The following is a 27082-nucleotide window of genomic DNA, read 5'->3' as shown; positions in this document are numbered from 1 at the left end:
TAGAGCCTGAACAGTTAAAGCCAAAAATATACCAACACAGAGACAAGCTCAACTCTCCTCTCTGGGGTTAATTTGGCTTTTAAATATGCTTTTGAAGTGGGGGGCTCAGCTTGAACCTACAAAGGATTTCCCACGGATTCAGACATGGCAGGTGAATGAATAGGGTCACTGGGGATAGCCCTACCCTAAGCTCAGAAAACTGGATCTGAGAGCCAAGCTTTAGTCCCAGGGGTAGAGATGAGTCCCTGTGTAGCCTGGTGACCTGGATTTTTCCTTCAGAGGCAGTCCTTTAGAGGGAGAAAAGAAAGACAGAGACAGATCAAAGAAGTGCTTCACTAAATAGCTCAGTCAGACATTGAGGCATAAAAGGGTAAGGGTAGAGAGCCTGGGCTACCTTGGCTCAAGGTCTGGCTCAACCACAAAATGACCTGTGTGACTTGAGGTAATCAATTCTAAAGCCACTCGTAGCTTCAATCTCCCCATCAGCAAAATGGATGGAATAACAGCACCTACCTCACACAGTTGCTATAAATATTGAGACACCCAACTGCCCATCAGTGGTAGTCTGGGTAAATAAATTGTCATGTCTTTACACAATGGAATACCACACGGCAATGAGAATGAACCAAGGACAGCTACGCACAACACTAAGGATGCATCTTACAAACACAGAAGAGTACACACTGTACGATTCCACGTATCTAAAACACAAAAACAAGCAAAGCAAATAATCTATAGCGTTCAAAGACACGGCAGACATCCTGTGTTGGACAAGTCACACTATGAACTGAACCTGTCATCAGCACATGTGAACTGCTCCCTGAGGACTTACACAAAGCATTAGCTGTGGGGATGACAGCCTGAGAAATATAGCTTACCTTTGCAACTGCGAAAGAATAATGGCATGGCCTAATCATATTGTCTAACATGGCTTAATCACATACCCCATCACTGCTTTCATACATGAAGATGGAAAGAGGTTCCTGCAACAATTATCCAGTCAGTCCAGCCAAAAACCTAGCTCCTGAGGGGAAAGACTAGGATTGAAACAAAACAGGATTAACCTGACAGGCTGGCTTCAATCTTCACTGGTCATGCATTAAAATTATCGTGCAACTCTTTATTTTGCTGTATTTTGTTGACAACACGTACTGGTACAGAGTGATTGTAAAAGAATTCAAAAAAGCTATGCAGGCTACATGTCACTTCTCTATTTTTCTCTAGTATGGAGTAGATGCAGGATATTTCATCTGAGGCCAGGTGTGGTGGCACGCATCTGTAATCCGAGCATTTTGGGAGGCCAAGATGGGAGGATCGCTTGAAGCCAGGAGTTCAAGACCAGCTTGGGCAACATAGTGAGACCCCATCTCCACAAAAATTTTAAAAATTAGCCAAGTGTGGTTGGTGGTTTGCACCTGTGGTCCCAACTACTCTGGAGGCTGAGGCCAGAGGATCACTTGAACCTAGGAGGTTGAGGCTGCAGCAAGCCATGATCACACCACTGTATTCCAGCCTGGGTGACAGAGTGAAACCCTGTCTCAAAAAAAAAATTTATCTCAATAAGTGGAAGAAACATAAAAGAGCTATTAGTGAGTCTGATCCCCCGACCATGTGTTTAAGCCTTCATGAATCCAATAGAAGACAAATGATTTCCAGCAACAATTACGCAGGATCGTCATTTCTAGGAACTCTGCACGTGAATGCAAATTTAGACCATTGAGGTCTGTTTGGTTCTTGTCAGGTGATAGAATAGAGGATGAATATAAGGCATATTCCCTTGCACATACACAAGGTCCACATTGTTGAACTCATTTTCAAGAAATAGCTGTGGGCCAGGCACGATGGCTCATGCCTGTAATCCTAACACTTTGGGAGGCTGAGCTGGGCAGATCACCTGAGGTGGGTGGATCACCTGAGGTCAGGAGTTCAAGACCAGCCTGGCGAACATGGTGAAACCCTGTCTCTAGTAAAAATACAAAAATTCACCAGGTGAGGTGGTGCACACCTGTAGTCCCAGCTACTCGGGAGGCTGAGGCAGTAGAATCAGTTGAATCCGGGAGAGGGAGATTGTGGTGAGCTGAGATCACGCCACTGCACTCCAGTGCCTAGGCGACAAACCAAGACTGCCTCAAAAAAAAAAAAAAAAGAAAAAGAAAGAAATAGTTGTGAACTCAAGTGGTTCTGGGCCTAGCTTGCATGTGAGAAGCTACACAACTTGGAATACTGTGCACTGCCCTCAGAATTTATGGGGAAAGCACACGCAGCATCTCCCACTTAAAATCTCCGTTGCTCTCTATCTTCCTTTCCTGGTGGAGAATAAAGGCTTCCAGCTGCTTCACCTTTACTGGCCAGCTCTGCCTTGGAAGGTCTCAAATCGCCCATGTTTTTCTACATGCTCCTTCTTTTTATTGTACCGAGTCCCTTCCACCTATCTATGTAGGAAGGGATAAAAGGAAAGCATTGCGGCCACCTGGACTTTATGCGTTCAACATCTCTTTTAATATCTACTGTCAGCAGCACCTTCATTTGATGCAGATGGGTTGAGGATGGGAATTTTCTTTACCGTTTCATGATTGTTTTTAGTGAATTTTTTTTCCTAACATCTTTTTCGATGCCATGCTTCATAACTTTTCTCTAATACAAAATATCTGCGTTATTATCCTACATGTACTTTCCATTTTATGGACTTAATTAACACTCCAGTTCAAGAAGGGAGAACAACTCCCATTGAGGGAAGGGGTTTTATATAGTGCCAGGAAATCCTCTCAAATTGTGGATTTTTTAAAGTGCCTTGTTTGAATGTTAGTTATTAAATCTGCCAAAAACCAAGGGTCTTCCTGGTTCAACTGGAAAAATCAGCCTCAAGGCTATGCCAACTAGGTTTGTGCCTGCAAGACTGGGGAGGAGAGTGGGATGTTACCCTTTGCTCCTCTGTAGACCTTTGCTGCTCTGTAGCCTAGCCGGCATGGCTATAAAATGCCGTTGAAATACTAGGGTCTGTATGGGTAAATATCAGAGATCTCCTTTCCCTGTAAGTCTAATACTTCTTGTGCCATTCTTGTCCTTTTCCCTTCGTATTCTATTTTTTCAATCGCTCAAATTATTCCTCTAAACAAAATAGGTCATCTGGCCCAGAATCATGTCCCTTCTTCAAAAGCCTACTTGTGCTAATCATTTATCTAGCCACGCTTCAAAAATTCTTCATGTCCATTCTTCATAATAGCCCCAAACTGTAAGCAACCCAAATGTCCATCAACCTGTTAATGGATAAAAAATGTGGTATAACCATACAATGGAATCGTATTCAGCCATAAAAAGTATGAAGTACTGATACCTGCAGCAACATGAATGAATCTTAAAACATTATGCTAAGTGAAAGAAGCCAGTCACAAAAGACCAGATATTTTATCATTCCATTTATAAGAAACATCCAAAAAAGGAAACTATCAGGAGACAGAAAGTAGACTGGTAGCTTCTCGGGACTTGGGTTAGGAATGGGAATCACTGTGAATGGGCACCAGGGATCTTTTTAGCATAATGAAAATATTCTAAAATTAGAGTGTGGTCATGGTTGTACAACTCTGTAAATTTTCTAGGAATCTTTAAACTGTACGGTTAAAATGGGTGAATTGTATAGTATATAAATTATTTCTCAATAAAGCTGTTTCTAAGAAAAGTCTTTTCATTCTTTGATGAAAACCTTGACTTAGCCCATTTCACTTTCTCACTTAAAACCTCTTCAAATTCTTGTAGTAGTTCCAAAACGTACAATTTTTGTCTATGACCAAGACTATACATGACAGTGTATTTTGACTCTAGCAGTTATTGTAAACATTTAAAACTCCTCCTGTTTGGTAGTCTTTTTATTCTGATGGTGGTAAGCATGGTTTCAAGAACTTCAAAGCCAGGGCTGAGCTGTGTTATGCTCATGAATGCTCAAGTTGAGGCTCTAAGAAATACACAGAGAAATAAATGGTGGTATATTCACACGATCCAATACTATGCACAGCAGGGTTTCTCAACCTTGGCACTATTGATGTTTTGAGCCTGAGAATTCTTTGTGTTGGAGGGCTGTCCTGTGGTCCTGTGCATTGTAGGATAATAGCAGCAACACCCCCTTCCCTTACTGTGAGTTGTAACAACTAGAAAAAGGTCTCCAGACATTGCTCAATGTCCCTCAAAGGACAAAATCACCCCCAGTTGAGAACCACATATTTAATTATTCCAGCAGCGGAATACACTATACAGCAGTGAGAATGAACAAATTCCAATTGCACACAAACAATATGAATGACTCTCACAAATACATCTCGGAGCAAAAGAAACCAAACACAGAAGATTGTATAACGTAGAATTCCATTTCTAAAAGCTCAAAAACCGGCAAGATTAGTCAGGATGGTTACCGAGGAGAAGGAGGTAGTGACTGGAAGGCATTTGTGGGATTCAGGTAGTATTCTGTTTCCTAATCTGTGTGCTAGTTATGAAAGTGTGTTCCAGTACACAGATTAGAAAACAGAATACTACCTGAAATACCATCACACAAATTCATTGAGTAGCACACTGAAAATTCATATATTTTTCTGTATGGACTTTATACTTTAAAAGTTTAAAAATGTGGGTCATGACTGCTGCGAAAACAGGGAGCATTCAAAGTGACCGAGGAGGGGCCCAGCACCTTTCTAACAGGATGCTAATTCATCCCTCTACAGACCCACCATGGCTCCTTCTGGCCCACCCTGAACTGTAAGACAGAAATCCAGTGTATTCCATTGATGAATGAAAGCTTGTTCCTGGGATACTTTGTTATCCAGGTGCCAAAGCCAAGAAAGCACCCCACACCACCATTTTCAATTCATACTTGCAAAGCACAGACTTAAAATTGACTTCAGTGTGAAACCAACTTAGAGTTAGACCAAATAAAGGAAGGCTCCCTCCAGTGCTAAAGAAAATAGTAATGGGTCTAGTTCCCAATTCTGAGAGCAAGTCCCTCTTTAGTGCCCAAAGTGACAACTGGACATCTTGTTTGTTACAGAAGCAGAAGATGAGTTGTGCTAATTTGTTTGGGTTCTCGCTCTTGGTTGGAAATCCTCCTGATCAATAACTTGCCCTTGCAGACAGCGGACCAGTACAACACTGGAGATTGTGATGAGAGTGACTTTTTTTTTTTTTTTTTTTTGAGATAGGTTCTCACTGTTGCTCAGGCTGGAGCACAGTGGCACGATCATGGTGGCTCACTGCAGCCTTGACCTTCGAGTCTCAAGCGATACTCCCACCTCAGCCTCCCAAGTACCTGGACTACAGGCATGCACCACCATACCTGGCTAATTTTTGTATTTTTTGTAGAGATGGGGTTTTGTCATGTTGCCCAGGCTGGTCTCGAACCCCTGGACTTAAGCAATCCACCTGTCTCAGCCTCCTGAAGTGCTGGGATTACAGACATGAGCCACTGCATCAGACCTGCTGATTTTTAAAAATATTGATTTATAGGAGTTCTGTATATTTTGGAAAACAGTCCTATGTCTCCTATGAGTTACAAATTATCCCCTAGGTTTTCATTTGTCTTTTGACTTTTGTTTTAACACACACACAAAAAAATATTTGGCGTGTAATTTTTAAAATGTTTGGTTTTTTATTGATACATTATATTTTATATACTTACAGGGTACATGTGGTAGTTTGTTACATGCATAGAATGTGTAATGATTAAGTCAGGGTATTTGAAGAGTCTATCACTTTGTGCATTTATTATTTTTATGTGTGAGAACAATTTCAGTCCTCACTTCCAGCTACTTTGAAATATACAATACATTGTTGTTAACTGTAGTCACTCTGCTCTGCTGTAGAACGATAGAACTTATTATAACTTTTATCTAATTGTGTCTGTACCTGTTAACCTACCTTTGTTCATCTCCCCACCCTAACCAATTTTCCCAGCCTCTAGTGTGTATCATTCTACTCTCTACCTTGATGATATCAAGTTTTTTAGCTCCTGTATACGAGTGAAAACATGCAATGTTTGTCCTTCTGTGCCTGGATTATATCACTTAATATAATGATCTCCAGTTGCATCCATGTTGCTGCAAATGACATGATTTCACTCTTTTTTATGGCTGAATAGTATTCCATTGTAAACATATACCACATTTTCTTTATCCATTTACCTGTTGAAGGACACCTGGGTTTATTCCATGTCTTTGCTATTGTGAACAGTGCTGCAATAAACATGTAAATGTAGGTATCTCTTTGATATACTGATTTCTTTTCCTTTGAATAGATACCAGTAGTGGAATTAATGGACTGTATCATAGTTCTGTTTTTAGTTTTTTGAGAAATCTCCATTTGTTTTCCATAGTGGCTTTACTAATTTACACTCCCACCAACTGTGTATGAATTCCCTTTTTTCCACATCCTTACCAGTATTACTTTTGTCTTTTTACATATTAGCCCTTCTACATGAGGTGAGGTAATATCTCACGGTTTTGATTTGAATTTTCCCAAAAATTAGTGATGTGGAGCATTTTTTCACATATCTGTTGGCCATTTGCATGTCTTCTTTTGAGAATTGTCTATTCATGTCCTTTGCCCGCTTTTTAATGGAATTTTTTTTTTTTTTACACTGCTGGGTTTCTGGTATAGTCTGGATATTAGTCCCTTGTTGGAAAATAGTATGCAATATTTTTTCTCATTCAACAGGTTGAATGAGAAACATGCTATTGATTGTTTCCTTTGTTGTGCAGAAGCTTTTTAGTTTAATATAGTTCAATTTGTCTATTTTCATTTTAGGTGTCTGTGCTTTTAAGTTCTTAACCATAAAATATTTGCCTAGACCAATATCTTGAAGTGTTTTCCCTGTGTTTTCTTCTAGTAGTTTTAAAGTTTGGGGTCTTATATTCACATCTTTAATCCATCTTCAGTTGATTTTTGTATATGGTGAGAGACAGGGGTCCAGTTTCAATCTTCTGTGTATGGATAGTCAATTTTCCCAGCACCATTTATTGAAGAGGGTATCCTTTCCCCAGTATATAGTCTTAGTGCCTTTGTAGAAAATCAGTTGGCTATAAATATGTGGATTTATTTCTGGGAAAAAAAAGTTTTTATATTCAAAAAATTTATAGTATCTGAATGTGTATTATACTTAGAAGTGGTCTTCCCCATTCTGTGATTATATAAGATTCATGTTTTTTTCTTGTAGTTCTATGGGTTTCTCAATGCTTAAAGCTTTGCTCCATCAAACCTCTTCTTTATAAAATAAATTCTTAAAATGCTTATCTTTATTTACAAGGCTAAGCATATCTTTTTTAAAAAGATTATATTCTCAACTCTGTGATCACAATTTTTAAAAATCTCCATTCTCTGGCAGGTACTGACCTATGACCATAGTTAGAGAGTGGTTCAAAGTCCATTCCACACGCATGCATGTAATATAAATCTTACATAGTGGATGCTGTCATCATATAAAGAGATAGTGAGTAACTTTCCAGTTATAACTTGATAAAGAGTTTTTACTGGACAACATTTTGAAATCATACTGCCTATGAAAATGAAGATCCGGGAAAAGCACACAAAGCTTCTTAGAGGGAGGCGATTGTCTTAATTCTCCAGGTTTCTCCTGCACGGGGCTGGTGACAGGGCTTGCTGTGGAATTGACTCCTCTTTCATGTCCACTCTGGTTACTAGATGTCAAGCAATTTGGTCTCTGTCATTTTTGGCCCAAAAGTATCCTGAAATTTATTTTCCATTCTGATAGTTGCATAGGCGAATTAGAGGAAAAGGACAAACTGTAATTGCTTTTTAGATTCAATACATAGGGGCATATATTTTTCAAAATATTTGTAGTCAAATTCACTTCAAAATAATATAGAAGGAAGAAGAAAGTAAAACAAAGTTGCCATCCTTCAAAAAACACAACTGTAAATCAGAAAAAAAGAATTGCCATTGGCTTGAGTCATCCAATCTTTTAAAGCTTAGATATCTGCATTAAATGTCTGTCTTTTTATTTTATCATATTTTTTGAGATGGATTCTCGCTCTGTTGCCCAGGCTGGAGTGTAATGGCGTGATCTCAGCTCACTGCAGCCTCTGCCTCCCGGGTTCAAGCAATTTTCCTGCCTCAACCTCTGGAGTAGCTGGGATTACAGGAGTGCGCTGCCATGCCTGGCGAATTTTTGTATTTTTAGTAGAGACGGGGTTTCATCATGTTGTCCAAGTTGGTCTCGAACTCCTGACCTCAAGTGATCTGCCTGCCTTGGCCTCCCAAAGTGCTGGGATTATAGGCATGAGCCACCGCATCCGGCCTTTTTTTTTTTTTTTTGAGACAGGGTCTCACTCTGTCACCCAGGCTGGAGTACAGTGGCACAATCTTGGCTTACTGCAGCCTTGAACTGCTGGGCTCAAGTGATCCTCCCACCTCAGCCTCCCAAGTAGCTGTATCTACAGGCATGTGCCATCACACCCGGCTTGGCTTTTCTTTTATTTATTGCATTAAAGATGAATAATCTCTGTAAAGATAAGTGCTATATAATGCAACATATTAATTTTTAAACCTAATGAGATAACGTTGATCAAAATTCATGATCAGATAAACCAAATCAGGCAATCTATTAGCTTGTATGGAAAAGGTACAAAGCTTTTGAGTTAATTTGATCCATTCTAAGTTTTAGGTGATAATTATGAAACACATAAGTGGGCAGGATTTCTGCCCTTGAGGTACTTACATACTTCTCCCAGAAATGCTAGAATTACACTGAAAACTCACAAAGGAAAGACAGGTCTGTTTTTGGAGGGTTCTTCCAATGTGGGTCTCTATACTCATGTCTATCAAATGTGACAAGGAAATTATTTTGGATTTATTCCCATTGGAACATACAAAGCTCAACAGTGAGATCTGGAGACTTACACTCTAGAGAATTACAAGCTACTTTCTTAAGCCTCCTTAATTGTGATATGGGAATGGGGCAAATTTCCAAAGATAAAGTCACCACTGTCAAGAACAGCTCACTAAGAAAGAATGGTCTTCAGGTTTTTCCAGAAAGCTGTCTTCCCATTAAGTAATGGTAAAACAGGACAAGGATAGTAAGCTTTTAAACATTCCAGCTACATTCCTCATGGAATATTTAATTTTAAATATTCCATGAGGAATGTAGTGACCACAGAAGACTGCACTGGCTGGGAAATTGCTTTACATTAAAAAAAAAAAAAATCTGGAAGGGGAAAATAGCTTTCTGAAGTAGAGAAAACTCGTCTGTTACTAACTAGCCGGCGGCCCTCAGGCGTGTTACAAGGCTCTCATTTGCATGGGGAAGGAATTAGGCTAGGCTGAGGTTCTCAAGCCTGGCTGAACCAAGAAATCTTGTAGCTAGTTTTTGAAGACTGCCTCCATTCCCCAACACAGATCCATTCAATCATATTCACTAGGAGTGCGGTCCAGGCATCAATATTTTGTGAAGCTTAGCAGGGTGGAGAAAAACTGGACTACATAATCTCCAAGGTGGCACCCAGATCTCCGTAAATTAGGAGATGCATTCAGAATAGCAGCGTAATGAATGGAACACAGGGAAGCATAAACCCATGCAGGTATAAGTAAATCCTAACCAGGGACTTACAACACAACCTATTAGCATGAAATTACATTCTCAAATGAACCTTGGCCCCCCTATAGATGAATAATAAATGTGCTTGACTTACAGCAACAAAACCACTCAAGACACAGAAGAATACAAAAGGGATTATGTCATTAACTTATAATAATATTTGTACTTTTTATCCAATTCCAAGCTTACAAAATACACACATACCAAGTTTTGAAAATTCAAATATGCGAATCTTTTTAATGCAAACTACAATTCAAAGAGGGTGAAGAGGTAGATTTTCAATTTTTCACTGACAAATATCTAGTTGATATGGTATAAACCAAGAGAATGATTTCATAACTACATATACGTTCCTTGTTTTATAGAAGAAAGAGGTAATAATAAATGATAACAGCCAGTGCTAATGCTATGACTAAGAGGGTGTTGTAAGTCATTACTAGAAAAGATTCATTTGAATAGTGTTTTAAAAAGACAAAATAAAGGCCCTCCCTCTTAGGGCCCTCTATTTTGAATTTTAGCCAACAGGGCATAAGATCTTAAACTGCAGTTCCTAGACATGGGTCTTGTAAGAGGAGTCTATAACTCCTTGAAACCATATGTAAAAATTGTGTATCTGTGTCTGCGTGTGCATACATGCATGTGGGCACACCCATGCACGGAGGTTTCTTACCCTTTTTGGAGTCAAAAACCCCTATGGTCGCCTATGGATCCCTCTCAGAAAAGTGTTTTTAAATGCATAAAACACAAAGGATTGCCAATAAAAGAAAAAGAATTACAGTAAAAAAATGCTTTTTAAAAATTATAGCACAGTAATAAATATGCTTCTTTAGCAATGTATTAAATAACAAGAACTAGCTGTCTAGGTAGACAGCTATAATCTTAATTTTGAAGTATTTTTATAACTCTTTTACAGATCTTTTTATAGATCTTAATTTTCTAGTAATAAAGAGTACAGATATTTTGCAATATCTGCAACAATGTAATTTGATATTAAAGTATCTGTGGTTTCCACTGGTTACATAGTCACAAGTATTGCTAATATTGCTGTGGTTTGTTGCCTGTCTTCATAATTGAAGAAAATGCTAAATTTCTGTTACAAGTGATAAAAAAAAAATTACTGCTGGGCGCGGTGGCTCATACCTGTAATCCCAGCACTTTGGGAGGCCTAGGCAGGAGGATCACTTGAGGCCAGGAGTTCAAGACCAGCCTGGCCAACATGGTGAAATCCCATCTCCACCAAAAATATAAAAAATTAGCCGGGTGTGGTGGCGCGTGCCTGTAATCCCAGCTACTCAGAGAACTGAGGCAGGAGAATCGCTTGAACACAGGAGGTGGAGGTTGCAGTGAGCCGAGATCGTGCCACTGCACTCCAGCCTGGGAGACAGAGCAAGACTTCATCTCAAAACAGAAATTTTTTTTACCCATCCAAGTTCACAACCTTCCTGACTTCTGGGGACTCTAGATACTATAGAACCTCTGCTCTGTCTTGATCAGTCTTGAAGGGGTTGATTTGTAAGCTTGCAGGAAGGGTAGAACAGTAGACCACAAAGCACTCAATGAGCACTTCATGGACTGGCTTTAGGTCCTGAAGGCATGGAGCCCTGTACAGTCCCAAGATAACAGGCAGAAGGAAAAGGGCTCTCTGAGGTAGAATGGTAAAGGAGAGCTCTGGGACCTTCTAGAACAAAAATTCAGATATGTCTTACTATTAATTTTATATTTTAATGTTCTGTAGAGTTCCTAAAAGTATTCAGTGACTTAGAAGATTCATAAAGCATAGCAAAAACTCATGAATCAGAAGTGGACAAGAAAAGGGAAAGAACAATCCAGGGGCATAAAACGAAGTGGTACCAAGCATAAAGCTGGTGCAAAAAAAAAAAAGTAAGCCAAAAATTCACTTCTGAGCTTTCTGGCAGGCATCTTGAGGGGGAAATCCTGGATGGTCCCAAAATTCACAAAGGAATTAGACACACACAAACACACACACATGAATACATACACACACAAACACACATACACAGCTCAGGAAAAATATAACCCTTCTGGTAGTAAAACTAGACAGAAATGTCTCCCTATGTATTTTTATGAAGAGAATATAAAGAAAATCCCAGGCTGGGCACAGTGGCTCACACCTGCAATCCCCAGCACTTTAGGGGGCCAAGGTGGGAGGATCGCTTGAGGCCAGGAGTACAAGACCAGCCTGGGCAACATAGGGAGACCCATCTCTACAAAAACAAAAACAAAGAAAATTCCAGAGATATTTATAAAGGGAATGTTCTAATTAATAAATAATCTGAATAATATCATTACAGTAGACACACTAGTCAGTTCCACAGAACTTTAAAACAATAATGTTTTAACAAAACAATGACAATACACCAAACACAATTCAATGGGGCTCATGAAGTACAGCTGGTACTCAGCTCTCTGAATTCAGACACATAGAGTTACACGCTGACAGGCCATGGGCCTAAGCATCTTCCAACTGAACACTGGCCCCCACTATATATAGCAGGAGGTGGCAAATTTTTCTTAAAGGATCAGACAGTATACATTCTCAGCCTTGCAGGCCACACAGAAATACCCATCCTTGCTGTAAAAGAAGCCACAATGTGTAAATGAATAAGCATGGCATGTTTCGAAAGCTTTATTTATAGACACTAAAATTTTAATTTCATATACTTTTCACAACACAAAATATAATTTTTCCTTTGACTTCTCCCCATCAGTCTTTTAAAAAAATGTAAAAACCATTCCTAGCTTATAGGCCTACCAAAACAGGCAGGTGACTGTGGTTTGGCCCACAGGACATGATTTGCTAACCCCTGGTCTACGGGACCAAATTTCCCCCAGGATATCTCATTGTCACTGTACCTTTCTCTTTCCTCAAGCCTTGGTCTATAACAACTTTTTTTTTTTAAGTAGTCACTGCTTCTACATTTGATCTGCAACTATACACAAAGGCAATCAGGATGACCTGTAGGCAGACATGGCTTCAGAATTTCTATGTTTAATGGATATAAAAAGGTAATCCAGGATGAACTAGCAGGAAAGAAATGGTGTAGTTCCCATTGTCCTCATTAAAATAAACACACACACAAAGGGTAGAAAACTTTGAATGTACAACTTTCTCTACTTCAAGGATCACATATTAGTTTTTTAGAAGCATCCAAAAATATGTGTAATTAGCTAAATCACTTAATTCACGTTACACCATTTATATCACTAGTTCTCCCAATGAAAATGAAGCCGTATAATGTTTCACAGCACACAGTTAACTTGGTGCAATCCAAATAAGAAACCCTTCATTCCAAATATCATCCCAATATCCCTGAGCCTCTGTCTGTTCTCAGACAAAACATGGGACTCGGCCACCAAACTTGGCAAACTCAAGTGGTCTCTACTATTACATCGCCCCACAAGAAGACTTCAGGGAATTTACCTCATTTCTTTATTTTAGTGGCCTAATCTATGATTTGTAATACTTGTAACTACCTATTATGTAGAGCTACTAGGATAATTGATAACAAAGTATGAGTAAGTCTTGATGAGCATGATGAAAGAAAGGTATTATGCATGCCCAGAGGAACTCCGCTATAATACAGGGAGGTAGCAATTACCCTTATGGCAATACCACGTGCATAAAATTGAGTCTCCTGAAATGTGTAACTGCAATCAGAAGATGCTCAAAGCCACACAATTACAGTGTTCAACCCAGGTCTCAGCTGCCCCTCCTAACACTAGCCCTGTTGGTGTTCCACTGTAGGCTGTACTTTGCTACCTGTCTGTATTTTCTTTATATTTTTTCTCAATTGGTTCTGGTTATTAGGCTGTGTATATAAAACAATCTCCCTGAACCACGAAATATTAAAATTCTGTGCTGAGCAATGGAAATGCTGATGAAACCTCTAGTACATCCAGAGAACAGGCCCATAGCCTGTGGGGCTTTGGGAACTTGTAACTCATGAATGCTCGACTGTGCAGCACTCACATAATGAACAAGGCTGGGTGTAGAGTTATGTGTAAGTCACTGCAATTATTTCTAAAATCACTTATTCTTGAGTGTATGAACTCACCCACTAGAACACTGAAGCCTTGTATTCTTAAGGTGAAATGTTGGGTTCAATTCCAAAGACTACTGTTCCTAAAACTGGCCACAGAGCCTCATCCAAATAACATTTATTGCCTTTTAACAGCATTTGCTAAAATCCACATCTTCTAAAGATTACACAACATTACAAAAAGCCCCTAAGGAAATCCCTTTCAAAATGCCTGCATCATCCTTTTAGTCTGCAAAGACAAAATTAAAATGCATGTTTAAATAATCAAAAGATCCTTTTGCATTCTCATAGTCATAGTATCCATTATATGTTATTTTAACTGAAGAAAAAAAAAAGAATGATTGAAAACATGGCACTTGTGTTCCAGCTCTTCCACTTAGGGTTCTGCATCCTGAGGCAAGTTACTTAGTCTCTACAAGCTTCAGAGTTCTCTACTATAAGGTAGGGATAAGAACTACTTCATAGGTTATTGTGAGGATGAGATGGGATACTGTATGGATAGTCCCTGGATAAATGCTTGTTCCCTTCTTCTATTTGGGGAACCCTGTTGGGTACACAAGGTGCCTTCCTGAATCCCAAGGGATGTTATTATGTCAACAAGGATTAATAACATAGTGTGATGTGTAAAAGACTTTTTGAGTCACAGCCTCAACACTGAGAAGAAAATGGAAGAAACTGGGTATTTTTGATGAGCCAGATTTTTCCATTCCCTAAATGTGACTAACTGTGCAAAGACAACACATCCTTTAGACAGAATTTTGTATCCCACTGTGAAGACACAAATTCTGTGATTCAACTTCTATGCAGTCACCATGATTCTTTTTATTTAAATAATGCAGCTCCTCTCCAGTAAAAGACTTCAATTTCATCCCCTGAAATACACCCAGCCAATGCTGCTCTCCTCAGCATGAGTGTGTGTGTGTGTGTTCCATCTTTTTATACAATCATCTCCTGAGAATGGGAATATGAACCTTCCTAGTACCTATCACTGAAACACTAGCCCAGGATTGCTGAAAAACTTGGACTTCCCTTACCTATGCGTTAGAAGGAGACAACACTCCCAAATTTTTCTTCCAAACACCAAGGAACATACCTTTTACAATCCCATGATTTCTAGGCACTCCTCATTGATCGGTTGACAACATCCTTAAGCGTTGACTTTGAACTGGGTCAAATTTTTGTGTGAAAAATGCACTGATGTTCTAGTTTATTTTTTATTATCTACAAATCGTATTAATAATTACAACTTGGTTCAAGTATTGCAGCTAGTGGAAACAAATTATTCTGTTCACGTTTGCTGAATACTGACATAGCCGTAAGGCTAGGCAATAAAAACTATTACCCATACAGGTTGAGTCTGAGAACAAATAAAATTTATTTTCCAACTAGTCACCTTATGTTACCATAAAGAAAGAATGCGTGTGATAGTGAGGGTAACATGTATTTGCTAATTTATGCCACTTACTCTTTTTTAATAAAAGTGCTGGGGAATGTTTCTCAATAGAATTCATTATTATTATCTTGAGATACTAGCAGTAGACAGCTGCCAGAATATTTTACAAATGAAGCAGTAATACATTACTAGTTACCTAATCTAGCTGTGTTGGCTACATGGCATGAAGCCTCATTGCCTCTATGAAATAAACATCTTATTAACTACAGAGAAGCTAATAAGATTCTAACTTCTCTTTTGGGTAACTCTCTAAAGACCCATTTCAGTTAAATGAGCTCCCTTTGGACTATTTATTCACAAACCTGCTTCGCGAGATGGTGAAGAGTCAATGAGTTAACATACAGGTCAGTGCTCAATAAATCGTGGCAATGAACAGAATACAACAGAGTAGGAATTTTCTAACAAAACATGCTCTAAAAAAAGAAACTTCAGATAAATACGCACATTCCACAATCAGAATTTTAATGTCTAGGCTTTATTTGATGTCTTCTTATTCTGTTGGCTAACTTAAAGGTCAAATGAAAAATTATTTTAGTTATGATTTGGTTATTTTTTAGTAACTACTCAAAACATTGTTGTACTAGTGACCCAATGGCCCAAGAACCATAATTACTCATATAATTTAGGAAAACACTCTCTATTGGGAGTCAGCAATTTAGGTCCTGGGAAGGCCACACATGGTTACTATCATCGACTTCATAGTACTCTGTGAACTTAGGAAGCAATGGAAATGGATAGATTTAGAGGTAAAACTGAACTGAGGCTTTGGCGTATAACCAAACTTGGTCCAGCCTTTACCAAATACAACTTTATCTGCATTGCATGCTATCTAATCAATGGCATCCCTTTTTTTGATAAAGCAATTAAACCACTTGAGAAGGTTTAAGGAAGACTGAGTGAGGTGAGAAAGGGTTAAATTTTCTAAAGAGAAACAGTCTGGCCAATCAAAAATATTTCAAAACAGTCAAGTTACATCTTTCAAATACTGCTTTTTGGTCTGCATTTTCTGTCCCCAGAATGCCACAACAAAATGCTAAAGCTAAGTCAGAATGTAATAAACCAACTGGGAGGAAGTTTTGTTTATGGAAAATATTTCTTGTTGAATGAAAGAGGAAATAAAGCTGTAGAAAATGGGTAGGGTCACTTTCAAAGAGCATGTGATAAAGAGAGAAGTGATAAGTGTGTGGTAGGGTGATCAGAGTTCTAGCTTAGTGGAAATATCCCCACCCAGTCAACCCAAAGAATGGCCATAGAGCCTGGCACAGCTCTTAACGCTGTGTATCAACTGCCATATAAAGAGCTTAAAGGTGAGCTCCTAATTTTCCTTCCAGAAGTAAAATACTAGAATTATTTTTAAACACACACACACACACACACACACACATACACACACACATTTTTAAAGTAGAGACACCTTAATATAGAGTAAATAATGTTCAACTTAACTTAGTAGAAAAATGAGGAAACATAAGAAAAGTCAATTGAGAATTTTATTGCTTTTAGCTCAAGGCCACTGCCAGACTTACTGGGCAGAATGTCGATAATACAAAGGTGCGGGTGGAGTGCTTCAATTAGAAAAGGCAAATGCTGTGTTTAGAATACACTTAAAGACAGCGAATAGACTAAAAACTATAATTAAAGAAAATAAGGCTTTGGTAGCTATTGTTAATTATGACAAATAGAGATCCTGGTTTGGTCATTCAATAAATATTGTTGAGTGAGTGAGGTAAACAAATATATATGTGAGAATTTTGACAGGAACTGAAAAAGGAAAGGATTTTAGAGACCTTAAGGAAACAAAGTAATACACATGGGACCCCCAGCAGAGGGCCAAAAAGTTAATTCAGGTTTTTAACACTAGCAAATGTATGAAAATAAAATCATCACTAATGCTTGGGTTGCTGACTTTGCTGGAAATTGGGAAGGCATGAATTATTAATAAATTAATAATGACTGGAGGAGGGTGTAGAAGAATAAAGTTTATAGGGATAAAATCTCAGATTTTCTTCTAGGTAGTTTAAATCCATAAAGCCTACAAATGACTTTAAAAGCACACACCCAACATAAAATTGTTTTAAAAAAGTAATTGTGGTATGAGACTGGATGTAGATGCTTGGTGGATAAAAATCCATACTTTTCATAATAAATCAATAATAAAACATAAAGCAGGTATTAACTAGACATTTAAATCAAATATTGACTAGCAGAGAAATTATCACTATGAATGATGCAACAGTTGACATATTTATGTAACTGTTTTAAAAAATCTTTATTGTCACAGGCTATATGCATTTATTGCCAAAAGTTAATATTTGATGCTATACAGATTGAGTTTGTCATGCTTATATTACAGTCGTGCTTGCACAATATCAATTACAGCAAAATCAACTTCAGTAGTAAATTTGAAATGCAGAAAGGGATGCTGATAAGATTTTAAAGGAAGTCACATCAGTCAACTGATGGAATCCATTTTATACACCACGTGTCATCAGAGGCAGCTTATATTTCAAGTTTTAATACAGTGGCTCTTTTGTACAGAGAAAAAATATTTTCATCTTGTGCACCAATTTATTGTTTGTTTGTTTGTTTTGTTGAGGTTTTTTGAGACAGGGTCTCACTCCGTCACCCAGGCTGGAGTGTAGTGACATGATCATGGCTGACTGCAGCCTTGACCTCCAGTACTGGGGCGATCCCACCTCAGCCTCCTGGATAGCTGGGACTACAGGCCCGCGCCACCACGCTTGGCTAACTTTTTGCATTTTTGTAGAGACAAGGTTTTGCCATGTTGCCCAGGCTGGTCTCAAACTCCTGCGCTCAAGTGATCCGCCCACCTCAGCCTCTCAAAGTGCTGGGATTACAGGCATGAGCCACCACACCCAGCCAATTTATTGTAAATTTTTCAAAAATGTGGTGATCAAAAAGACAGGAAAAAGGAACAAGAAGACAAAATTTATAACAAATCCAATGCTTATGATAAACCAATTAACCTTTCGGGAAAGTTTTAATCTTTATTAAAAGAGAAGCAAAGCAAGCTTGGGTACCAGTCTGAGTCTGAAACAGGGAGTAGTGTCCTGTCCCTGGTGCTGAGCTTGGGGAAGAGGGAGGCCAAATAGCCCTGGGGGCTCTGAAAGCAGAGGGCATTGGATGTGCTTCTGATCTCAGAGGAAAAGAAGGTGGGTTTCGGCAGCCCCCAGAGCTCCTCCAAGTCCCTGCATGGTCACAGCAAAGTAGGAACCTAGTTCCCACACTCCTGGGAGTAGCGGGGACATGTCAAGGACCTTAACTAGTCCCACCAAATTCATCCCCCATGACCTCAGAGTTGTGCTGGAGCAACAAAACGGCCTCAGGGTACCCAGGAGAGCATGAAAGAAGTAAGGGGAGTTGTTTAAACTGAAGGGGCCTTTCAGACAAGAACGCACTTGAAATTGGACCAACACTAAGGATTGGACAGGACAATGCACATCTCTAAGGATGTCTGCATAGGAAGAGACCACCAAGACAAGGTAAGCACTCCCCACTCCACACTGTAGCACATCCTAGGGAAAAAGGATTAAATCAAAGATTTTTGACTTGCTATCTGACTGGAGTTCATGTTTATAAAGTACTCCTTTTATGAGAGTGACACAGGTCTGGTAAGGTATGATAGGAGATGTTAATGATTCACAGGAATCTAGAAAGGGTAGAGGTTTCTGTTTCCAGCAGTGATGGGTAGGTTATTCAGATTGATGCTTCCACTGAAAATAACTATAAATGCTAGTAATAATATAAAATAATCAAATTTAAAACAACAGGATGAGCACGGTGGCTCATGCCTGTAATCCCAGCACTCTGGGAGGCCAAGGCAGACAGATCAGTTGAGGTCAGGAGTTCAAGACCAGCCTGGCCAACATGGTGAAAACCCATCTCAACTAAAAATACAAAAATTAGCCGGGTGTGGTGGTGCACACCTGTAATCCCAGCTACTAGGGAGGCTGAGGCATGAGAATCGCTTGAACTCGGGAGGTGGAGGTTGCAATGAGCCAAGATCACGCCACAGCACTTGAGCCTGGGTGACAGAGCAAGACTCCATCTAAAAAAAAAAAAAGAAAAAAAAAATTAAAACAACAAATAGCTGACAAAATAGGAAGAAACCACGAGGCCAAAATCTGGAAGAAAGCAAGAACTCAAAGAGATAAGTAAGCAGAGAGGCACTTTTATCCTTATGGGGCATATTTGCTGAGAGGAGCATATATGAACTGATTTTGACAGCTTCACTGAGAGAGGTGGAACAGAAATCAAAGCCCAGAACCCACTCAAGTGAAAAGAAAAAAAGGTCTTCCTCAAGTTAAGCTGGGCTCCTAAACACTACACTCTGAAAATAATGGTGAACCAGAATAAACCTACCTCCCACTCAGAGAGACGGCAAGGACAATTGTCTTGGCATAGAAAGTGAGTATAAAAGGGGAGGGTGGTCCCTGGGAAGTTGTATTCACAAACTGGCTCTCATGTGCAAAATAGCAATCCAAATTCATATCACCTAAGTCTTTAAAAAGTGGTAAATTCAGGCTGGGTGTGGTGGCTCACGCCTGTAATCCCAGCACTTTGGGAGGCCGAGGCGGGCAGATCACGAGGTCAGGAGATCAAAACCATCCTGGTTAACAGGGTGAAACCCCGTCTCTACTAAAAATACAAAAAGTTAGCTGGGCGTGGTGGCAGGCGCCTGTAGTCCCAGCTACTCGGGAGGCTGAGGCAGAAGAATGGCATGAACCCGGAAGGCGGAACTTGCAGTGAGCCGAGATCACGCCACTGCACTCCAGCCTGGGTGACAGTGCAAGACTCTGTCTCAAAAAAAAAAAAAAATAGTGGTAAATTCAAGTTAAAGGAGTCCTAGGCTAGGAGTGGGGCCAGACACCTGGCAGAAACAAAAGCAAATCCTCTCTGAAAACAAAGTCATTCAACCTAGGCCTGAAGGAATCTCTACAAGCAATTTTTCAGCAGTAATGACAAATACCCAGTCAAAAATAACCAAGCACACAAAGAGAAGAGGGGAGAGTGAGGAATCTAGGAAAAAATGTGGATCCTAAGAGCAAATACATCCTCTAATGAGTTCTCTAGCCATTTACTCATTCATTTATTCAATGAATATTGAACACCTAATCTGTGCCAGGATCATTGTCAGGTGCTGGGCATATAAGCTGTTTCAAGTGTCATATGAACAAATCACCTAGGGGCTAAAAGACCAGTTGAACTGGTGTTATATTTATGTTTATTTACCTTTAGTTTCTGCATTCTCCTAAGACTTCCAAACACAAAGACTAATGAGTGCCCATTACTATTTAGTGATAGATTTTGAAATAAACAGAAATCTCCTAGGACTGAGATTGACATCATTGATGCCCTTCTCAGACTCTAATTCCCTAAAAGTTCCATGTTAGAGCTAAGCCTAATTATCCCCTCAGCAAACCACAGAGCCACATGCATCAACAGAAAAGTGATAAAAGATAAAGATAACTATCTCAAAGAGACATATAACTGAGTTAACCAGATTTATCTTTCAACCGCACCAAAGTCCAAACAGATGATCTAATAAATGGCGATGGCATGAATTGGGAAACACTAATTTTAAGGTGCACATAGGAATAGTTGAAAGCACAGGAAGGGTGGAGAGAAGTTAGTTCAATATTTACTTTATGCATGGATTATCTTTCTTGGCCAAAGTTGTTGGCAGAAACTCACTGATACTCTGGTACCTCTACACTAATTGGCAACCAGTGTCTTCTATCCAGCTTATCACAATAAGAATTCAAACTGTTACCTCTATATTTCTGCATTTGTTTTTCCTTATTAAATATTCTGGCTGGCCAAGCACAGTGGCTCAAGCCTGCAATCCTAATACTTCGGGAGGACAAGGCAGGAGGATCTCTTCAGCTCAGGAGTTCAAGACTGGCCAGAGCAACATAGTGAGACCTCATCTCTACCAAAAGAACAACAAAAACTTTAAAAGTTAGCCAGGCATGATGGTGTGCACCTGTAGTACTAGGTACTTGGGAGGCTGAGGCAGGAGGATCACTTGAGCCCAGGAGGTCGAGACTGCAGTGACCCATTATAGCAGCACTGCACTCCAGCCTGTCTCAAAACAAAAAAAAAAATATTCTGGCTGTTGTCATTTACTGAGCCTTCAAAATAGTATGATGTGTGCTGTTTTTTCTTTTTATGTATGCCAAACCATGACAGTATAGTTTAATACAAATGAAATAGCTACTGCATATGAAGCACTAACTCTGGGTCTGGCACTGTGCAAGACAATTTTTAGGAGTGAGTTACTTTTCACGACAATTGTAAGGGGAAAGTTATTATTACCCACATTTTACAGATGAGAAAACTCTGGGCCAGAGCAGTTACATCCTGAAACAGAAGTACGGGGGGGTCAAGAGCGTGAGTTTTGAAGCTGGACAGACCTGAATTTCAGTAGTGCCCTGCCCCTGGTATTTCTCCTCCCCTGAAGACAAAGCTGTTTCCTGAGATGAGAGCTACTGTGGGGATGAGATGAAATCCAGTATGTCTGAGTGTCTGGCCTCTAGGAAATGCTTTTTGTCCCTCCCTCCAGTGGCTGCTCATCTGGAATTCATGTCTTGCCTTTGGTGGTGTCTTTATATAGTTTTAAAAGTAATTACTTCTGGCTGGGTGCAGTGGCTCAAGCCTGCAATCCCAGCACTTTGGAAGGTCAAGGTGGGTGAATCACTTGAGGTCAGGAATTCGAGACCAGCCTGACCAACGTGGCAAAGCCCCGTCTCTACTAAAAATACAAAAATTAGCTGGGCGTGGTGGTACACACCAGTAGTGCCAGCTACTCGGGAGGTGAGGCAGGAGAATTGCTTGAACCCGGGAGGCGGAGGTTGCAGTGAGCCGAGATCGCTCCTCTGCACTCCAGCCTGGGTGACAGAGCGAGACTCCATCTCAAAAAAAAAAAAAAAAAAAAAAAAAAAAAAGTAGCTACTTCTAGAAAAATAATGTTATACTGTACACAATTCTGAAAATAAGGAAAAGGTAATTAGCAGGGCATGATGGTGGTGCCTGTAATCCCAGCTGCTTGGGAGGCTGTGGCAAGAGAATGGCTTGAACTTGGGAGGCGAGGTTGCAGTGAGCTGAGATCATGCCACGCTACTGCACTCCAGCCTGGGTGACAGAGTGAGACTCTATCTCAAAAAAAAAAAGAAAGAAAGAAAATAAATAAGGAAAAGGTTGATAATCCCTTACATCTATGGAGAGCGCTGTGGTTTGCAGTATCTTTTCACTCCTTTCCAATTGTTTTCTTATTTGATCCTTCAGAAATAACTTAATATCTGAGTCAATGTTTTCAGATTGGGTGTCTCCAGAACATAATAGCACTGTCTGTGGGCCTTGAAAAATGTTAATCCAGGAAATGATGTAAGAGGAAAGGCCCAGGCCTTTGCCTTCCCTTCTTTCCAGTCCCATAGAGGCAGTCTGTCCCTTTCCCTCTCCTGGGTGTCTATGTGTGTGTATAGGGGGTGGGGTGGGAGGGTAGCCAGGGTTGGAGGTGAGGGGTGGAAGGGATGAAGGGATGAATGTGACTGGTAGCTGTTTCTTTGGTTTCCATGGTAAAGATGCATAGCACAGAAGGAATATGCTACCTTCCTTTATAAAAGAACACTTCATTTATTTTTTCTAAAGCTCATGAAAAAATCATCCTACACTCTTTCATTTAAACCAAAACTATCTACTCTTCCTAGAGTGGTCTGAACTGAAAGGCAATATTCATCCAGAGAGTGTGGCCAAAAAAACCTGGAAAAGAGGTATCTCCTTTTCCCCCTCCCCCACCCAGTATACCACCTGGCACACAGTAGGTGCTCAACAAATATCTGAAGTTACTGTAGTGGCTGCTGTGTGAATTAACTGTCCTGTGTGCAGTAAACAATGTGATGATTCCTATAAGACCGTAAAAGATCAGCTCAGTCTCACTCCTAGGCTAGCTTGTGAGGTCAGCAATACTTATCAAATAATTGATTAGTTCAGAGGTCACACAAGTGGACAGATTTTGCTTTGGCCCGCAAGGTTTCAAAACACATTTTGAATGAACATTCAAAGCTTGAGAGATTCCACATGCATTTACAGCTGGCTTGCTGTAAATAGTACCGATAGTACCTATCTAGCCCTTTTGGGAACTTGGGTTGGTGCCTGGGTTATAACTGCGTTAGACTAAATCAAAATTCAGAAAAGTTCTATTTCAGTTAGCTGTTTCAGGAGTTAATTTAATGCTGTATAAAACAGACACACACATACACCCACCTAACAAAAAATAGAAGGTTCAGAATGTGTAAATACAAAAACCAAACCCTCCGGCCCTCAAATTTCTCACTGCTTCTGACTGTGCAGAGCCCCCGCAATTGATTTGTAATGACCCTGTTCTCAAACCCTCCTCTTCCTGGGCTCCTGCCGACTGGAGGCATCAAGAGGAGAGACCACCTCGTCCCTTTCTAATGCTTGACAAAGTCCCCCATCACAACTGAGAAGGAATTCTTGATGCAAGCAGGAAGGTGGGAATTAAAACCCCATTGATATAAAAAGCTACTGGCACAGCGCCTTGCCATTTAGAAGACACTATTTAGGATTTTACAGAAATTAATCGCATTAAATAGGAACAAAATACAAGTGATTTTCATTTATCATTTTAAAAATATGTTACAATGCTGAGAGTCCCCCACTTAAAAATTACTCCTGAGAAAGGCAGCTGGATTTTGATAAATGTCCCTTCCCAAATTGATGCCACCTACACCCTGGACCCTCCTGCTGGTCCAATATGGTCCCTGGAAGCCACAGAGCCCCCACCCTGTTCTCTTGCTGCTCAAGTGACCCTTCTAGCCCTGCATGGCCCCTCCACACTCCTTCCCCACTTCTTGGCGTTATATTTTGTTTTTTTTTAAACCTGTCCCCGGCCCACCAAAAATACACCTCAAAGATATTTCGGTAATACACATTATATAAGAATAAACATTTATCAGGCACCTACTATGTGTCCATTGCAAGTCTACCTACTAGAGAGAGGTCAACCCATTCAGTAACCAGTACAATCATCTGAGGCTTGCAGGGTGGTGGCTGAAGATAGAATGTTCAGCGGCCAGACTGCTGAGTGGGATTTTATCAAGGCTTGCTGACCACATCTGACGTGGCCCCAATGCTGTCTAGAAGGCGCCATCCAACTCTAAGAGTCTATGATTACTGCTCCCGTTTTTTTTTTTTTTTTTCAGTTTATTGGGGTATAATTGACAAATAGAACTGCTGCCATTTTTAAGAATGCAAAATTTATAGGTGCCCACGTTGCTGGGAAAGAAACTTTTCTCTTTGACACGCCCTCGTATTTCCCATTAAAGAAGGACAGCTCAGATTATTAATTCTGGGTAAAAGTGTGTCTCCTCAACACAGTCCCCTCATCTTACTCCACCAAACCGAGGGGCACCCTCACCCCTCATTACTGATCTCGAGATGCCACCCGATGCCGAAATCAAGCTAGAGGGCTAAATCCCGCCAGTGTAGAAATGCAATTTCCTCCAGTTTGCTTCGATAATTGCAGTTTCCTCTATGAAAGTCTGTCATTAAAGCCCACTCCAAGGAAGTTCCCATAGACAAAACCCCAGCGACCAGACCTGGCAGAACGGGAGTCAGCTCGATCTGCTCCGAGACCCTACAGAAGAAAAGGCGGGTCTGGAAGAGCTCTTGGGAAAGAAAGGGGATTTCCTGTCCCTGGTCCTGGATCTAGATCCGGACCCACTTGAGAAGCTCGGGAGGTCTCTCGCGGGTGCGGCGACCCCAAGGAGCGCAGATTCCCAGAGTCGCCGGGTGGAGAGGGGCTGCGGGGCGAGGGCTGGCCCGGGAATTCCACACAGAGCCTCTTTCTCCTGCTTCCCTCCGGGCCCCACTCTTACTCCTCCTCCCCCTCCTCCTCCCGACGCCCCCTCCCGGGGAGGGTGGGACCCAAGTGCCGGGGAATTGGGGGTTGGGGGTCGGCGCGTGCAGCGCGGTGGCGGGGAGGGAAGCCGGCGCCTGGAAGCCTACCGTCTTTTGCTTCTTGATCCCCGACATGCTGGCTGGCTGTGGCGGAGCCCGGGTCCCGGGAGCAGAGACCGAAGGACGCAGGGACGGCGGCGGCGGCGGCGGCGGCGGCAGCGGCAGCGGCAGCAGCAGCAGCAGCAGCAGCGGCGGCGGCGGCGGCGGCGGCTGCCGGACTCCCGGGAAGGAGGTATAAAAAGGCTCCGCAGACACGTCGCACTTCCCTTGACCAGCCCCCTTCTCCTACTCCTCCTCCCGCCACGCTCCTCTCCGCCCCGTCGGTTCCGCAAGCAGCGCCCAGCCTTGGAGACCCGGCCGCCGCCGCCTGGGCGGGGTCCCCGGCCCGGCCCCTACTCGCGGGCGCGCGCTCCGCCAGCCCCGGTCCCCGGCGAGACCTTGCAGCGGAGCGGCAGATGGCACGCCCGGCACGCGGCCCGGGGTGAAGTTCACCCCGCCCGCCCCACCCCCAGAGGGTCCCAGAGCGTCCTCCACTCCCCTCACCAGCCTCCGGCGCCCCTTCAAGGAAGTCTTCCTGCCTCTAGGACCTAAGAGCTTATTTGGTTAAGGGCAAGGATGCTTGAAGCCACCAGGTTTGTTGGCAGGATCCTCATATGCAGTAGTAAAAACGAAGGTTCACACTCATGGATCCTTACAATGCACTCCGCTGGGCTCTGCCTTAATTCTCATGGGCCCCCTCCATCCTGCCCCAACCCCAGGCAGCAAGTCCTACTATCTTCGCGTTTTACAAACGAGCAATTGAGGCCTTAAGACTTTGCCAAGATTATATTCCAAATGAGGGGATACAAACCCAGGCTGTCAGCCTCCGCAGTGCAGGCTTTCTTCACCAGCATCATCACACATGGTGATAACTCCCAAGGCTCACAGCTTGTCTGTTCACTATGCATCGTGCTGAGGGGGTCACATGCACTTCCTCCATTCCCGCTCACAACAGTATCGTCAGGTTACAGGTATGGGCCTGTGGAGGCACGGCCCCTCTTCACAACGTCAAGCAAGTGGCAATGGCCAATGGAAGCCCAGCAACTTGTTTCAGTCCACCCCCAAAGTAGCACTTGTGTTCTACTGGAATGGGCCCTGAGGAGGAGGAAGAGGAGGCACAAGTTGAGCAGGCTTAGGCCTAGGGCTCCAAGATTTTACCAGAAAGCAGTATGAGGCAACCCTCTGAACAAACCCAAATGTCAAGGCCAAGTAGAGGTGAAGGAGAGAAGCTCTAGTGACAAGCACTTTGGGGGCAGTCACTGGGTCTCACACCCCTTGTACCTTAACTGACTCCTTGTATAATGCCACAAACGGATGGATATGACCATACTCTCAAAAGAAGTAGCATGACACACAAGGGCCACACTTCTCATTCCCACTCTAGTGTTCCTGCTGTGAAAGAGTTGGAGTAATATTCTAAGGAGGTGAGGGATGGGACTTTTCTTTCGTACCTAATTGTATTTCTGGAAGACTGCCAGCTTTCCAGACAGACACTTGATCTGAGTATTCACTGACTGCCCTTCGCTGTGGGAAGGTGGGAAAGAAAAATAAATCAGGAGTCAGAAACTTAAAAGGCAGCCTGCATGTCTGTACAGTCTAGAGTTGTCAGCTGATTTATTTTCTTACTCATTTTGAGTAAACTGCCACCACTGCCTTCCAATGTAAGCAGCTAGGGGCAAATACTGAGTTTGAGTTTCTGTTCTGCATACAAACTAGCAAATTTTAAATGTATATGAAGTTTAAATAGCAACATCCTATTCTTATTTCATTGGAAAAATCCTTTTATATTAGTTTCCACCATATCTTAGACTCTGCCAGATCTTGCCCTAAGAGAAGGTAAAGTAAGTGTGAATTGAAAAATAGCAATTTGCGGCCTGGTGCGGTGGCTCATGCCTGTAATTCCAGCACTTTGGGAGGCCGAGGCAGGCAGATCACTTG

General features: G+C 41.4%; 1 protein-coding gene across 1 annotated transcript in view; it reads right to left on the bottom strand.

The window, feature by feature from the left end:
* Window positions 1-25523, bottom strand: part of PAPSS2 (3'-phosphoadenosine 5'-phosphosulfate synthase 2) — an 89312-nt gene extending 63789 nt beyond the window's left edge. Inside the window, exon 1 of the mRNA XM_054503075.2 lies at window positions 25154-25523. Coding sequence (XP_054359050.1) covers window positions 25154-25180 — 27 coding nt within the window. The 5' untranslated portion in view covers window positions 25181-25523. The remainder of the gene's footprint in view (window positions 1-25153) is intronic.
* Window positions 25524-27082: the final 1559 nt, after the last annotated feature.

Source organism: Pongo pygmaeus, chromosome 8, assembly GCF_028885625.2.
Source record: "Pongo pygmaeus isolate AG05252 chromosome 8, NHGRI_mPonPyg2-v2.0_pri, whole genome shotgun sequence".
In the NCBI taxonomy this organism is placed as follows: Eukaryota; Metazoa; Chordata; class Mammalia; order Primates; family Hominidae; genus Pongo; species Pongo pygmaeus.
The sequence above is the reverse complement of the archived record's forward strand: the minus strand, read 5'-3'. Positions and strand labels throughout refer to the sequence as shown.